Here is a 17238-nt window from a genome sequence, read left to right as displayed (position 1 = left end):
GCGGTCATCACGTCGTTGAGTCAGTTTGACGCGTCGCGAAGTCCGTTGAAGTCTTTGGATTTAGATGGAGAACTTCTAGACCCGATGTCTCCTATGATCTCCAAACCTGCAGCAACTGCCGTGAGTTGATCATGATTTTGAGCAGAGCTACACCGATATCAGATTTTTGAGCGCTCTATACTGTAAATTCCTTACTCAATTATGAAACAGCTTCTTAGGGGTACAAAATTTGAACGAAATTTGAATATGTTCAATCAGCTGAAAATATTCAGGGTCATATCGATATGACTATATTAGTCAATTACTCAATTAAAGTCGTAACAAGTAATTCATACTAGCCAGCATAGAAGTCAAAATATTGCTGTAAATTTCTAGTCAATCATTGTAGTAATTCAAAGCAGTCAGGGTCGCAACTCAAGTAGAAGTAAGAATATTGTTATAAAATTTTAGTCAATTTTAGTAGTAAGTCAAAGTAGTTAGTGGAAGTAGCCAGTAGCACTTGAGTAGAAGTAAAACCCGTTAATTTCTACTCAATTATAGGTAGAAGTTTTTAAGACATGTTCAAATCACTTCCAGTTGAAATAGAAACACACTTTGTAAAAGTAGATTCATTTTAGCGGTTGCATGCTTTTAGCAGTAAATCAGAGAGGGCTGCTTGTGAAATCGCAAGATGCATTTTCACGACCAGAGCCTGACTGATCAAATCTTTGAACTTGCGCCGATAACCTCAACATATTCAAAAGATATGCCATCTAGCTTATGGCGCATTTCCAAAACTTCACAGCATTTGTTTGAACATCTTCGCAGCGATTGCTATGCCTGGACATGAAATAAACTAGAAAGGTTGCATCAGGACACCTGTAACCTGTAAGCTATGAAAAATAGATCAATATCCTCAGTCTAGCAGTCGCAGATTATAGTTCTGATTCCCTGCTACCATTCTGTATGAGTTTTCACGAAAATTGCCGATATTTTACCACCTCATGGCCGATACTTATGAGTTTCATTTTTGTATTTCACTCGTACGCTTATTTTTTAGTCGCCGACTCGATCTTTCGACACAAAGTCCAGTGCGGGAGGACAATCACGTAAATCTCATTTGCAAGATATTTTAGGGGTCACGGATACGCAAAGGTGCGTTGATGATATTTTGTATATTACGTTTGGGGCTACAATGGAATATTGAAAGAACGCTCGGCACAATCAGCTATAGCTATACTCGCGACTATGACTAGGGCGGCCAAAGTCGAGTAGCTGAGTGATTCGACTCTGAATCCGATATTGTTAGGCTTCAAGTCTAGTATTTTGAGTTTTGACTTCTGGCAATATGAATGATATGGAAAGTTCAAATATGTGTCTTTGATGCGGCCACAAAGAATCCCAGTTCTACATCACATTAACGATGATTTGCTATTGTTTCAACCATACCTTAATAGCACTCTGCGGCAATATTCACACCACGACTTCATAAATATTTCAATTCTAGTAACGTGCGTACTAGGGTTGTTCTAAAATAACTATTTTTTCCAGATTCCGGGGATTCACTGATCAAATTGTTAGGCTGCAGAGCCAATTGACATTTTTGAGTTGATCATAAAAAATAAAAATAAAATTTCAAATTTTACTGTCAACCACATGAAATTGTTGAGTAGTCTTGAAAGAACGAAGCATACAAATTTCTGCTCGCTTCCAACCAGTAAAAGTGATGTTACTGCAGTTCAAACTTGTGGATATGCAAAAATAGCATTGCTGTGGGAAATCCCATCTAATTATTGATGAAACACTCCAATAACTTTGCTTCTACGGGTTGGAATTGCGTCAAATTTGTATTGTTTTTGTAGACAACTCAACAATGCCATGAGGTTGACAGTGAAACTTGAAAAAAAAAATTTCATAATAAATTCAAAAATTTCAATTTGCTGTGCGACCCTTCTACCAGTTGAAATTAACCCAAATTTGTTGTGTAGCATTTTTTTGTAGGCAAACTAACAATTTACTCTGTGAATCCCTGGAATCCGGGAAAAAAAAGTTATTTTGGAACAAACTTACTGAGTAGCTTGACAGTATATGTTGTGGATGCTGCGAAACCACCAGTCCAGGTTTCAAGGCATCCACAGTGGTATCGGAACTAAAATTTACATTGTTAAATCAACTCTTAGTGGCTGGAAGCTTATCATTCCAGTCCTCAAAAGAATCATCTATTACTTATTGTTGTGAATCATCAAAACTGATATATTTGAATTCGAGTTCTTGAATCATTGTGCCCAGCCCTCGCTGTGACGAGTGTCAATCTATTGATAGTAGACAGAGCAGATCAGACATATCACAGTATCCTTTAACGAATAGGGTTTATAAATCTGTGGGTATAAATCTAGATGATTTGTTACGTGTAAATTACTTCGTTCCGTCATATGTTTTCACGTTGTCTTTCATTGGCATCTTAGTTTGTATGCTAATTGTGCCGTTAACTCTTCAGTAGAATCCTACTTTATACAATTGAATATGTTATATTGAAATAAGCCTGAATAGTGACAATATTCGCTGACAAACGTCAGCAACTATTAGAGAATGGATGAGAACATTTTATACTATTGACTCGAGTCGAGTCATTTTCAATTCGCCACCGAGTCGAGTGCAAGTCAGCGACCAGAGGGTCGAGTCCGAGTCATTGTATTATAACTCGAGTCTGAGTCCAAGTCATTGTGTTGACTGATCCGTTTCCAGTTAAAGTGCTGTTAGATCCACTTTTATAAATCTGTTTAGTGATATCGAATGATTCGCATTCATAATATACTAATTCTCGTCACTTTTAGCAGTCTCTGGTCGCAGTTTCAAGTACCAGTACCAATAGACGAAATCCCAATAGTGTGGTTACTCTACTATTCTTCGAAATGACTATGAAATGTCGGTCTTGGCCGTCTGAGTCTCGAGTCATATGACTTGGTTCGAGTCAATGCTCAGATTGAATCGAGTCGAGTCATTTCCGTATTTTGAGAAAATGACTCGAGTCATTACAACCCTGATCGAGTATGACTTTATGAGTTGAGAAATGATACCGGACCACGACTGACCGATCGATCTCGCTTCCCATGACATGCCGCCCTATTTCTTGTCGCTTTCTTTTTCTATACTATCTTCTTCACTTTCATTCAGTGTGCATGCCTCCTCTTTACATCGCCTAGGCCAAGGTGGGTGTCAGATTCCATAGACTGCTCCTTGTCGCTTCGACATCTTCCTGTCTTTTCATTGTATCGCATTTTTTGTGGTGTATTGAACTGATAAAATTGCTAATAAAACAATGATGATGATACCGTGATGAACGTAGTAGTAGCAACTAGCAATGTTCAAGTTGAGTCGGTCAGCTATTGAAAAATGTTGCTAGAATCCGTATTGAGCGAAACTGTTCTTCCAGATTAGAGAACATGTCTCGTCCGATCGATTCGGTCTCGTACAAATCACCGACGACGACAACCTCGTACAATACGGGGGTCAAACCCACCATCAACCAGCCCTGCACCATGGCACCCCCGACCAGACACAACCCGGGCATCGTGTCACCCTCATACAAGCCAAACTCGTTCCAGTTTGCCAACGAGGTGTTCCCACGTAACGCGCAGCACGGTTTCATGGAGAACACGGCGGGTTGGAATCGCGGTTCCCCCAGAAACGTCACAAACTTGAAATCTCCGACGTTACACTCAAATCAATCAAATCGTAGTCCAGCCAGTAACGTAAACCCCATGTCTGGTTTGCAAAACACGGTAGACTCGATACCGGCGGCCCCATCTGAGCCCGGGACTCCGACTCAGTTCATGGGGCCTCCCAACGTCGCGACTCCGTCACCCGGTAGTGTGAGAATGCGACCCCCTCCTTCTCCTTCGTTGGACAAACGATGCACCAGCGCCGATTCCGTCGTTGTGGGTAACGGAGGGAAAAAAGCAGCCAATAAACGAGAACGAACCAAGTCTGCAGATTCTAAAGATGACGACAGAAAAGGTATGTCACGCTCTGGCTGTTTTGTTATCTCTTACTTGACTAACGCTCTCAGGTACAGACATCCATGGACAATTGCTTAATTCTGATTGTCTAATTAGACTAAAATGTTAATTCCAATTCTAACCTCATTTCTGCTTCTCCTAAAAATGCTACAGGAGAACTGCTTCGTGCGAAACGAGCCAAGCTCAATATTTCGACATTTGTCATCCTTGTGCTCATGAAAATTAATGATGATATGACATGAACCTGAACGGGATTTGACTCCACGTCCAAGTTTTCGCGAATTCAGTAATTCTAATTTCGATATAATTCGGGGAAAAATACTGCAGCTAACATTATTATTCTAGTCTAATTTGGGGAAAAACTGTGTAGCTGTAATTGTGATTGTAATCGAATTTGGAAAACTGAAAATTTCCCACTTGTCTTCACTCTGCTCAGGTAATCAAATTAATCTATTATAGCTATGAGTAGGCATTCGAAAATTGCTTGGAGTAGAACTATGAAAATGAAATGTCTGAAAATTCATAAACTGAAATCGGTGGTCCTTCAGACACAGCTGCTCCTAAAAGCAAGCGTCGCAAAAGTCGCTCGAAAGACGAGAAATCGCGAGGAGCATCAAAAGAGGAACGGTTTCCACGAGCACTCACTTCGCTGCTGGACCCACCGGTGAGTCGCTTTGACTTTCATTTCATTGCGATCTACGATTTGAAAATATATTGATATTGATAGAACTGACCAGCCGACACTAGTCACGACTGATAATCAGCAACTAATAGAGAGTGTTAAAAAATGTATAGGGACTTTGAGTTTTTCTTCGATAATTTGGGGATTATTCTTGATCGGTGGATAATCAAAGAATTTTCATCGAAAAAATCAAATAACTCTGCTTCTACGGGTTGGAATTGAGTCAAATTTGTTTTGCATCGTCTTTGAAGACAGCGCAACAATTTCATGGAGTTGACAAAAAAATTGAAAAAAATTTTTTTTCTGCATCTTTGGGTAAATTCAAAATTTTCAAACTGTACGAAATCCGCGATTATTGGTTGGAATGAATTAAAATTTGGTGTGCGTCGTTGTTTAAGGCAACCTAACGATTTAATCACGTAGCCAGCAAGATTCAGGAAAAAGGCTATTTTTGAACAGCCCTACTGTTCATTTATGATGAGCAGCCGTATAATTTTGTTTTGAATTCTTTTTCAGACCAACAACCCGTACATGTATATCTTCAGCACAGAGGAGGCGAACAGAGCGTCGGCCCTTTTCAACGATAGCAAAGTCCCGAGCATCATTCTCTACCACCAGTCATATCTCGGCAACCGAAAGCTCCCCCCATCCGGGCAGTACAGCCCCCCGACATCCACCGTCAAGTCCGAAACGCCAGACACGCAGACAATGTCGATGCCAACGACTTGCAGATCTCCGACGGAATTATCGGCCGAAAAACCAGAAACAAACCTGACAACAAAAAGCCCGGCAACAAACGAACCTGCCCCAAAATCGATAAATTTGCAAGAAACGAAACCTCCCTCCTCAGACGCACTCCCTGTCTCGTGTACTGTGACGTCGGAAAGCCACATTCAAATGCAGCCGCACAATGGAGCCCAGGTCTGTTTATGTTGAAAATAAGGCGGGGCACAACGATTCGAGAGTTAATCTTGCTTTTTTACTTTTTCCACAAACCCAAACAAAATATCTCTTAACTGCAATATGCTTGTATTAGTAGGCTATTGGCAATTTGGCAATTGAAATCAGTTCATACAGTAGGATGTTTCATTTCAGACGGTCATTATGTTGATGTGACTCATGAAGTTGTAGCAGTAATGAAACGAAACTGCCTCGTAATTTCTCTATTTTAAAAATGAAAAAGAAATAGGTTATCTATCATTTTGTAAAAGTAGAGGCTTCACAGACCCCCTGAAAATGCATCGCGGACTCCCGGTTGAGAACCGCTGTTCTAGACCATAAATGAAAGATGATTTTCAATTATTCAAATTGCATGCTCCTTGACACGAAGAGGTATTTTATTTACGAGATTTCTAGTTTCAATGCCACTTTCCACTGAGAGCTTTCAAACCTTGATAGGTTGTATCTCGGCATACCAAACAGGTAGTACAAGGCTACGCAAGTTACTAGAAATGACAAATCTGTGAAGACGCACACGCACAGTAGGGGTATTCAAAAATGACTTCTTTTTCTCAAATCGTAATGGCTACTTGATAAAATTGTTAGGTTACCTAATTTAAGCCTACACACCAAATTTGGTTCAATTCCAATCAGTGGAAGCGGAGTTATTGCCGTCGAAAAATTTGGATTTCAATAAAATAGTATTTACGGTGACCAATTCTTTAATTATTTATTATAGTGGTGCCCACCGTAAATACTATTTTACTGAAATCCAAATTTTTCGACGGCAATCACTCCGCTTTCACTGGTTGGATTTGAACCAAATTTGGTGGACATCATTTCTATAGACAACAAAAAATTTTCAAATTTTTTGTTATATATTTTTAGATAATAAATCGAAACTTTCCTCTCCTGTAGCAATGCGGCTACTGGCTGGAATTGAGTCAAATTTGGTGTGTAGGCTTAAATTAGGTAACCTAACAATTTTATCAAGTAGCCAGTACGATTTGAGAAAAAGTCATTTTTGAAAACCCCTAACGCACAGTATCGTCACGTAGTGCGATGAAATGGGCATCTCCGTATGCGCAAAAAATACCAAATATTGCTTAATGTGATGTGGAACTGGCATTCTATCGTTTGTAGTCGCACAAAGGGAAAACATTTGAGCTTTTTACATCATCCATACTGTTATGACGACAAATGAGTGGTACCCGATCACCTGAATGCGCGAATCAAAACCTAATACTCCAATTCAGAATCGAATCAGTGAGGTGCTCGATTTTGCCCACCCCTATTTAAAATGAGTTTTGGGGTGAAATTTGATTTCGGGTCGGTTTCAGGACAAAATATCGCACGAGAAGATGCAGGACCGACAACGCAAGTTGCTGAAAATGGAGAACATGCGACACATTCTTTTTCAGGGGGATTCACCGGGGAGTCAAATGCAGGGTGAGTTTGAGGGCGCAACAATTGTCATTTCCAGTTTAAACCCTGGTAATTGTTCTCAGGACTCCGACCGCCTGGTTGGCCCCACCATCAGCCCTATAGATACCCCGCGCCACCACAGCCGGGCATGAAGGACGTCCAGGACCAGGCCATGGGTCACCGCGGGCCGGAAAACGCAGAATGGCTTCATCTCGTTCAGGTTTGTAATGAGTAGCGTGATTGCTTTTCGACCTAAACAACAGAAACATTTTGATTTGAGAATGGGAAATTTTAGCATTTTTTGACAACTTTTTGATATAATATGGCCCCAAATGTTTTAGATGTGCAAAATACCCATTTCTTTGTAACGGAGATCATGATTTCGCCAGTTAAGTGAATTCTTACGGTCGCCATTCCCACATCCAGTTCTGACGGTCGCTATCCATATTTATTCTCGAAGGACATTTCATTGTTTGTCACTATACGAATTTTCTATTTGTGCCTAGTTTTACTTCGGAAAATCATTAATTTGCTTGTGATTTTGTATGAAAATGAGATAGAAACCTGCTATTTCTGTACAGTGTGCATGAGCCCTTAACCGGCTCTCTAGTATAAGCGGTTACCAAGACAAAAAGTAGCTATTTTCTGCCCATTTTTGGCTAATATGCAAGGCCACTGCCTGGCCATGATCCCGTAATCAGGACAGGCGTCTATGTGGAGCCATATAGTAAAAAAGGCGGTTAACAAGAGCCCAAAACCGATTATCTTGATGTTCTTTTGTTTCCTATTTTCTTTTGCCCTTTTATTTAATTGAAAGTCGATATATATATATATAGTAAAGAACACTTTTGTAAATGAATTGGTAATCTCTCAAACCACAATACACACCATTTCTCAGGAACATCACGCAGACAAAATGAGACGTCAAGAAGCTGGAATCCCTGGGGACCTTCCATCCAGACCCCCGCCCCCTTACCCCCCATCGCAGAGATATCCCGCCCCGGACGGGCTCATTCAGGACCCCAGAATGCCGATGGATCATCAACGAATGGCCAGGATGAGACATCGCATCGTTCGCATGCCCCAAGAGAGCAGAGTGCCCCCCGGATACATGCCGCACAGGATGGTTATGCCTCGGGGTCATTACCCCAATCAGCCCCAAGGACAGCAGCCTCGCCTGTACGACCCTTACGGAGGCCCCAATTCTATCAGACACCCGCGTTTGTCCCATCATGGGATGAGGAGTTCCGGTGAAAATTACCCCTTTTCCGAACAATTGATGAAGCAAGCCAGTTATTACAACTCGGTGCCCCCGTACGACCCGGAATCGGGCAGCCAGGACTGGGGAGGGACTGACGGGTCTCGGCGCTTATCCCACATGCCCGGCACCTCCTCCCCCGTTGTGGGTCCTCAAGTGATGGACCCTCGAATCGGGGTGAGACCGAACTATGAACAGCTGGGTCACTACCATGGAGACATGCGTGGACCCCATTACGAGATGCTGCCCCCGCAAATGGGAAGCCCCACGGGAGGGATGGAAGTCAGAGGCAGGGCGGGGTCGGGAGTTGGGTCTATGATGGATGCGATCGCAAGACGAGGGGGTCAGCGACCTCCTGATCTAAATCTGGCCAACCAGATGCCACCAAGGTCGCCCATGAATTACCCAGGTATGCGATATCCAATGTGTGATGATTGTCATTATTATGATATCGATTATTAGATACATTATAACAAAATTGATAATAGTATTTATAAAATATATATCGTGATATATAGGGTAGCAAAGTTGAACGGGAAAGTTTTCAGTTTTCCAATTAGATTAGAATGCTGTTTACAGAATACAGTTCATTCCAAATAGGCCAGAATTAGAATTCGCAAAAACTTTGAAATTTATTCAAACATCAAATCAGAATTCATTCTGGTAAGCACAAGAGTAGCAAATGTCTGTACAGCGAGCTTGGATCGTTTCACCCGATAGAGTCCTCCTGTTGCATTTTCAGGAAAACCAAATCAGATTAGAAGTAGAATGGGAGCTTAGAAAGATTTCACAAACTAGATTGGAACTAGATCCAAAATGGAATCAGTGTCTTCTTGTGCGCACCAAAGATTCTACTGACTACACACAGGTGTGATGCTGAGAACGGTTTTGGCACACCAAATACATCATGCTAAATGTACCGGTATTCCAACCCAGAACTAGATTACCAGCATTTCACTCTAAGTTCAATTCGCCAACTAGAATTCTGTAGTCGCATTGTTTTGTTTCAAACATTAGTATGGCCGAAACAAAATGAAAATTGAATAAAAAGTCTAGATGTCAAAAAATGCACATACGCTACTTGGATTCCACATATATAATGTGATGAATTTGTTCCAGGTCACATGGCTTCACCCAGCATGAACGTGGGCCCTCGTTTCTCAAATCCGGGCGAGTTGGGTCACCCGCAGCCCCAACCTTCACCCATGCATTCTCGGTCTCCGTCTGCGGGGATAAGCCAACAGCACATGGGCATGGAGCAACCCATGATGATGGGACCTCATTCCGCGGGTCCAATCACAAATCCTCCCACAAACGAATGGTCCCAACCGGTACGTTGTTTCACTTACAATGTTGCATTCATCTACTTCATTCCATACTACTACAAACTGCCAATCTAGTTAGTTACGGTCAACATACCACTGCTTTTTTGAAAAGCTTTAGTTCTTGTTTTATGTTTTGAAAAGTGAGTAGTACCAGTTATTGTTCTAGTGAAGCAAAGTGGAGGAGTTCTGATTATGCATTTTTAAAAGTGAGTAGTGATAGTAGGCTACTGGTTGCATACTTTGATAAGCGAGTACCGGTAATTCTAGATCTTGATTTTGAAAAGTGCCTAATACTAGTCGCGTATTTTGAAAAGTGAGCAGTTGTAGTTGTAGTTGCGAATTTTGAAAATCCAGAATAGTTTGTGCAATGTGCATTGTACAAGTCTCTACGTGCTTCGCCTACTCAATTACGTTTATCTACTTGTTTTACACACTGGTTTGGATACTTTTACTTTACCAGTTGTTTGATGCTGAAACACTCGTTTTTCCCTCTTCTTTGTCAAGAGAAAAGCAGTTTTGGGACTCGCTTTAGTAAATGGTTGTCAATAAAGACACACTTGTAGGTTGTCAGAGTACTGAAGCAGGTTTTGCCCACTTGCATTCCTTCCGCGGGTGGTTTTTTCTTTCAAACTACTTCTAGTTCGCAGTTTTCCGCTTTTGCCTGGCATACTTGCTCTGAAATCGGTACTGGGAGATGAGAATGAATTTACGTCATTACTTGCACCGCTTCTACTTGAGCGAAAATCTAAGACGTTACTCCAACCTACTTTCACCGCCTCTGACCATCTTTTACTTTATAGTTTTGAAAGCAAACTAGGACTACAGTAGCCTACTCACTCGTGTGCTTGCTTGGAAATCTCTACTTTGATCTTTTACACTACTTCTACTTCAGAGTTTTCCGTTTTTTACACAAAACTAGGCCTGGAATGCTGACTTTTTACTTACTTTGGAATCTACTTGATTACGACCCTGGCAATCTTTTCTCAGGGCACCCCAAACTCTGGCTTGGAAATCTCTACTTTAGAGCTTTCACGCTACTTCTACTTCAGAGTTTTCCATTATTTTACACAAAACTAGGCCCGCTGACTTTAACTTCGTTTGTAATCTACTTGATTACAACCCCGGTAATCTTTTCTCAGGGCACCCCAAACTCTGGCTTGGAAATCTCTACTTTAGAGCTTTCACGCTACTTCTACTTCAGAGTTTTCCATTATTTTACACAAAACTAGGCCCGCTGACTTTAACTTCGTTTGTAATCTACTTGATTACGACCCCGGCAATCTTTTCTCAGGGCACCCCAAACTCTGGCTTGGAAATCTCTACTTTAGAGCTTTCACGCTACTTCTACTTCAGAGTTTTCCATTATTTTACACAAAACTAGGCCCGCTGACTTTAACTTCGTTTGTAATCTACTTGATTACGACCCCGGCAATCTTTTCTCAGGGCACCCCAAACTCTGGCGTAATGCATCGAGTTATGACATCTCAACCGGGCATGATGTCGTCGCAAGCCAACATCATGCAGCAGCCCCCACACTCGGGCATGATGTCGCAGCCTAGCATGATGACCTCACAATCCGGTCAAATAATGCAACGTAAACCTGGGCCTTCGACTTTGTCGATCATGATGGATCGAATGAACATGTTCAAGATGCCGGAGAAGTCGCCGCTCTATCACGATGCTGTGAGTTGCATTGATACTCAAGTAGGTGTAGATGTAACCATGTATATTTGTGCTCGAATATAGTCGTATGTCAAAAGCTGTACAAGTAGGCGAAAGCTTAACTTGAGTACCAACTTGAGCACTGCTATCACTGGTGAAAACCCAATAACTGTTATTTTTCAGGTCAAAGACACGGCGAGCCCGCCCCCACTCACCCATCAGAGCGAACCCCCTCCTTTGTCTCACAACCCCATGCCTGCTAACATGAGAATGGTGGGACCGCCCACGTACGACCCGAGGTTGCCCCATCCGCGTTTGGGGCCGCACGAACACTACCCGCACCCTCAGGGATACCCATCCATGATCAACATGCCCCCAGAGTCTTTACCGCAACCTTCGGACTACCCACAGGGTCAAAGGGGTTTCTCTGAGGTGACGGAGTTTGACTTGAGAAATATCTTACCCAGCGAACGGCCTTCTCAGACGATAGCGTACATGCCCTCGGAAAGCAATCAGTTTTCAGCCCCGGAATGGGCCGGGGGCAATGACAGGCCGCACTTAATCCCTGGACCCCCGCACCCCAGGATGGGAATGCCGTGAAATCTCATGAAATGAGAAAAAACTCAGAATCCGTCCCAAGCGTTGGAGCCTTCTGATCCTGACAACCTCGCTAATAGAAGGGGCGATGATACGCGCGTGGTATCGCGACACTTATCGGGGCGCTCCTTTTTTTTGTGTCTTTTCCTCCTCGATTATTTAAAAGCTACATTTCCTACTTTTTCGATTTTAAGCACAAAATCATTATCTTGTCTCGGTTGAATACAAACGTTGCGCCAAATTTTCAACCGTTGTGCTTTTTTTCGCACCGTGACTTCGCACGAGGCAGACTGTCATAAAGATCTCAATTTTAAAGTGTATATAAGTAGCTTTTAATCAAGCAGAAATCTGCGCTATAGTCCTGGTCGACTTTTTTAGCAAGTGATCAGGCCATCATCTAGCAAGCAGACATGGGGTGATTACTTCACGAATGTAATCGATTGCGATTACGATTACTTCTGAATCACGCGATTACGATTACGATTACAGCAAAATCAGGAAGTAGTCGATTATGATTACGATTACATTGGAAAAGTAATCACGATTACATTTATTTTGCTACTCAGAACTAATCTGTGAAGATATATTGGAAGACAATGTATGGATTGCGATGAAAGGCCTATTATGAGATAACAATTTTCTTTATAAATGACGCATCATTTGCTTCTTACGCCATAATGTGTAACCATTGCTCAACTTGATAAGAAACGATTTATCGCACCCAACGATTTGCATTCTTGCCAGGTCTGTAACTGCCGCACCCGAAACTCCACAATAGGGCGGGGAGCGAGCTCGAAGTGGACTTAAAAGTATTTCCTAAACCAACATAAATTATGGAGTATTTTTGAGAGATTATATTAACTTGAAAATTTTCTTCGAGCTTCGCGGTTTAAATGGCTCTAGATTGCTTGATTTTTGAATGTATAACTCTCCCCCTAAAGAAAAAAAGCATGCTATAGGAATAGGCATTTCGGTACCGGTCATTATCGAGCCACGACACACCGAAAGACATGCATGCAGTTTCGGCCAACATGCGACTCCACGAAGTGTGCTACTAAAGAACGATCTTGACCAAACTTTGAGTCTGTGTCCATTGTCAATAGCCGCACTGGGTGGGCTGTGTCCTATCCTTGCAATCTGAGTCCACAATACAAATGCCACCCGAAGCACCCACAGAGGAATGCCAATTTGTGTGTGAGTCTCACGTAAGTTTTTCTTTTAGTGTGCTACGTTTGGCCGACTACAATATCTTTGGATTTAATAACAGACCGAAGTCACGAATTAACAACATGAAATAAAGTAATTATAACAACATATAATTATTATGAATTATACATGCACCCAGCTCTACCGGTAAATCTGAGAGCGGATTAAAAATAAATAGTAATATAATGCAATAACTAATATTATCGACGAAATTCGGTCTTCAACTTGAACATTTACCACCCTATGAGGGCCCAACACCAATGTTTGGAATGGGGGACGAATTGCCGTTTTGCTCCTGATTCTAGCTACAACTCGCGCTGACGTGTTATATGCGCGGATGGCTATGGCGGTAGCTCCAAATGTAGAGTAAAGAATTGAGAAATAACGATTGATGCCCGTTTAAAGTAGAGTCGTAGGAGAATAAGATAAAGTGAACATAAAATTCTGCCTTCCACTTGATACAGATACTACAAACTGCCGTTACGAGAAACGAAAAAGAACGGCTCGGTTATCATATATAGCCTACCAGCAGCTGTTGATTTTTAATGCTTCATTGTGGAAATCGTAATGTTTTATTTGACGAGTACAAAATTTCCAATCTTTGTCCGGTGTCCATACGTACGTAGGCTACTACATAGGCCTACTGCTCACCAAGCAACAACGGCCAAACTGCGTTTAACTAAGCATACCCCAGCATCAATGCAGATGCTGCTATTTGAAACTAGGCAGAGTGGTGATTTTATCCTGCTGCGAGGTATTCGCGTCCGGATTATATTGATGACCTGATATACAGCATGGCGGGTGTTCTTGCATTCACACTACAATGTACATCGAATAATCTATTTATTATGTGTGGATACTTCTCACGTAATGACGAGCGAAGCTAATAGTTCTGACGTAATAATGAGCAGTGGCGTTCGAAAATCAGACGTTTGTGCTATGACTAACCTGGTATAACAATTAATATCTCTTCCTTGCTCACGAATGTTCGGTTAAGTTATTTATGTAATAGTTTTTGTACAAATAAAAAGTAATCGTTCTTTCACAAAGAAATCGATTAGATATGGGAAGTAGTCGATTACGATTACTTCGGATTTTTTTCGAATGTAATCGATTGCGATTACGATTACTTGAAAATGCTGTAATCGTCGTAATCGATTACGATTACTAATCGCGATTACCCCATGTCTGCTAGCAAGCTTCAAAATCTCCAACTAGAACTAGAAATATTTGTTTTTCAAAAATGAGCACCTAACTAGACTCAGTTCTGAAGGAACTCGGCAAGTACGCTAAGGAATATTGGAGAATCGGCATTTCACTAGTTTCAAGGAGATGCTGGTTTGAAAGGAGAGTGGTTTCGGCCCTCAAAACCCACCCCTGGCTGCACTCTGATAGTAGTAATGACTCTTATAGCTACAAGAACAACAACAGAACACCGGTATCACGATTCGCGCCAAACGACGAAACATGTTTTCTGGTTGCCAGTTATTTGTTAGCTTGGGAGAGATTCGCAAACTGCACTCCAATTGTTAATCTCGTTCATGAAAAAGATGGGACCAGCCGCGGTAAGTTCTGCCTACGTATCGGAGGTGGTCAGTACCGAAGTACTTCTCTTTTTTTGAAGAACTCAAATAATTATCTGCTGCTTGGGTACTTAAGTAGATCTAATTTCCCACTACTTCGCTATTTTATGTTTCTCAAGTAAAAGTAGTTAAATCAGAAAGATAGCCTGAGGAATTTCGGGTCTGTTTTCACGGAGTATCAACATTAGATTTCATAAAAGTTTAGTAAAGCCCAGAATTTTTGTCGCGCACAGTATACCAACGTAAGCGTTAATGTAACACACTGGGCAACAATTTTGAACAAACAATTTGTTGACTTTGATTTTGCACTTGATTTTGGCGAGCTGATTCCAGAAATGGCGTAGGTTTTCTTCCATCACGTCAAGTTTTTGCTATACGTCATATGTCCGAAATATGCTAATTTTCACGAATTTAGCCATAATATTTTTCGATACCTTTATGTAAATCCACACCTTTACCACATAGTAAGTTACATAGCCAAGGGCTCGATTGAATTATCAAGAAAAAAGGTACTGGTGTCGACCTAGGCCGATGCTTACAACCATTTTTGGTTAGAGAATGCAATCATACGAGGATATTTCGCGCACCTATTTGATGCAAACTGCAGGATGTGGCAAGAAAAATAAATATTACATTTACTATCAGCTAGGTCCAATGCACCATTCAGCTTTATCCAGTGTAACTCGAAACTCCTATACGCTAGGGTTACCATACGTTCTCTTTTAGGATTTGTCCTCTTTTTTGAGAGAGAGAGAGACTTTATTTTTGAAAGTGTCCATTGAGAACGCCCTTTTGTCCTCTTTTTTGAGATTTTGTCTTTTGAGAATTTTGGTCAAATTTACGGCCAAATTCGACTGCGATGCCGTAAATCAGCACCGAGGCAAGGCTCCAGCGGGTATTTGGGGAGCTGAGCCGGAAAGTTGACTTTTTTTTAGTCAACCACCTGATAAAGTGAAGGAAAAAACGTATTTTTGGCGCTGCGATGACCATTTTTTGGTGGAAATTAGTCAACCGACCACGATGTGGGAAAAATTTACCATTTTTATGGATTTTCCACAGGTTTTGCAAGTTTGAATATTTTGAAAAAGTGTCCTCTTTTCAGATTTCCAAAATATAATAACCTTACTATACGCTCGATAATTTGAATCGAGATGAAGATCTTAGGGATAACAGGCTAATGATGAAGATTTTGAAATCGAAGATGATTCGGAACGTAGAGTAGTTCATCCACACAAGTGATTGGTCTGACATAAGCTTTGGGACTTGGAATAGAAATCTTCGGAACTTTTAACACCCTTACGAAGTGAGAAAAGCGGACTTGGCAATTAAGGTAGAGAAAGTATTTCACTTTTGATCAGGAGAAACAGCCTTTTCTTCGTTGGCATACTTTCGGTAGCTTTGTGTATTGCTGTGATACTGCTACAATGGATTATTGGTGGAGTTAAGAATCCCGATATACAACTCAAGTGAATGGCAGATGCCTACAGGTAGCTCAAAAAGAAGCGTAAAGTGTGGCATTCTCCAAAATGCCAACGTCTTACGAGCAGTGACAATTGCACACTCAGTTAGTCTTCGTGAATTATACAGAAACATTTAGAATGATACAGAAATATTGAATTGATGCAGTATCAAGAGCACGATTGGATTATATGTGTCAGCTTTGAAATATTGTGCCCTGATACATTATGCCACCACCATATGTTTATATGGGACAGCAGACATTAAAAAAAGCTAAAATATCTAAATAATTTCCCTGAAAACCTTGACATAGTCAGAGCTAGGCAAGGAGAAAATGTCCCCCAACATCCGAAGATGATGGGAGTAAGATACCAGAGTAGATTTGAAGCTTACATATATGTTAGCTGACTATTGCTCGAGTATCAAACTAGACAACTTATAGAATTTTTGGTTATTAGCGTAAATTTGGACCCCGAAACTCGCACTTTATTTGTCCTGTAGAAGCAATATCAGTTTAAATCAACCAAATGAAGCAGTGCAAATGTTTATGTGCCGTCTATTGATTTACTTTCGACTACTTTCGACAACTACTTTCTACTACTTTGACTTACTTTCGACTTGAAGTAGTCGTTGAGATCAGTCACCCACCTTGGCCCAGGCAAAGGAGAGAAGAGGCGCGCACACATTTAATGAAAAGTAATGCAGAGAATATAAAAGGCGACAAAATGAGGTGGCATGAGAGATCGATGTTTTTTAACTCCCAGTATTATACTTTGAGTTCTGATTAGTTTTGTATGGTTATGGCACCATTCAAGAGCTTACTGAGCCCGAAAAATTCGTTCACGTGGACCAATGAACTCGATGAGGCGTTTGCGGAGTCAAAAGCTGAGATTATTCGAGCGATTCAAAATGGGGTGCGCATATTTGACCCGAAGCGCAAAACTTGTTTGAATCCCGACTGGTCGAAAACGGGCATTGGGTACTGGCTGCGTCAAAAATACTGCGAGTGCGAATCTACGACGCCTGATTGCTGTCCCAATGGCTGGAAAATTACTCTAGCAGGTTCCCGATTCTTACGTGATTCAGAAAGACGATACGCCCCGAT

General features: G+C 41.4%; 2 protein-coding genes across 2 annotated transcripts in view; both read left to right on the top strand.

Moving 5' to 3' along the window:
- Positions 1-12134, top strand: part of LOC145450115 (uncharacterized) — a 25176-nt gene extending 13042 nt beyond the window's left edge. Inside the window, exons 6-16 of the mRNA XM_080328599.1 lie at positions 1-120; positions 1040-1134; positions 3413-3996; positions 4547-4662; positions 5197-5601; positions 6960-7068; positions 7128-7264; positions 7943-8711; positions 9422-9633; positions 11071-11310; positions 11473-12134. Coding sequence (XP_080184725.1) covers positions 1-120; positions 1040-1134; positions 3413-3996; positions 4547-4662; positions 5197-5601; positions 6960-7068; positions 7128-7264; positions 7943-8711; positions 9422-9633; positions 11071-11310; positions 11473-11889 — 3204 coding nt within the window. The 3' untranslated portion in view covers positions 11890-12134. The remainder of the gene's footprint in view (positions 121-1039; positions 1135-3412; positions 3997-4546; positions 4663-5196; positions 5602-6959; positions 7069-7127; positions 7265-7942; positions 8712-9421; positions 9634-11070; positions 11311-11472) is intronic.
- Positions 1-17238, top strand: part of LOC145449617 (sodium-dependent serotonin transporter-like) — a 139132-nt gene that overhangs the window by 44253 nt on the left and 77641 nt on the right. The window lies entirely within an intron of this gene.

The sequence above is a fragment of the Botryllus schlosseri genome, chromosome 11 (genome assembly GCF_051294905.1).
Source record: "Botryllus schlosseri isolate E-star chromosome 11, Bs_hap1, whole genome shotgun sequence".
NCBI classification, from domain to species: Eukaryota; Metazoa; Chordata; class Ascidiacea; order Stolidobranchia; family Styelidae; genus Botryllus; species Botryllus schlosseri.
The sequence above is the reverse complement of the archived record's forward strand: the minus strand, read 5'-3'. Positions and strand labels throughout refer to the sequence as shown.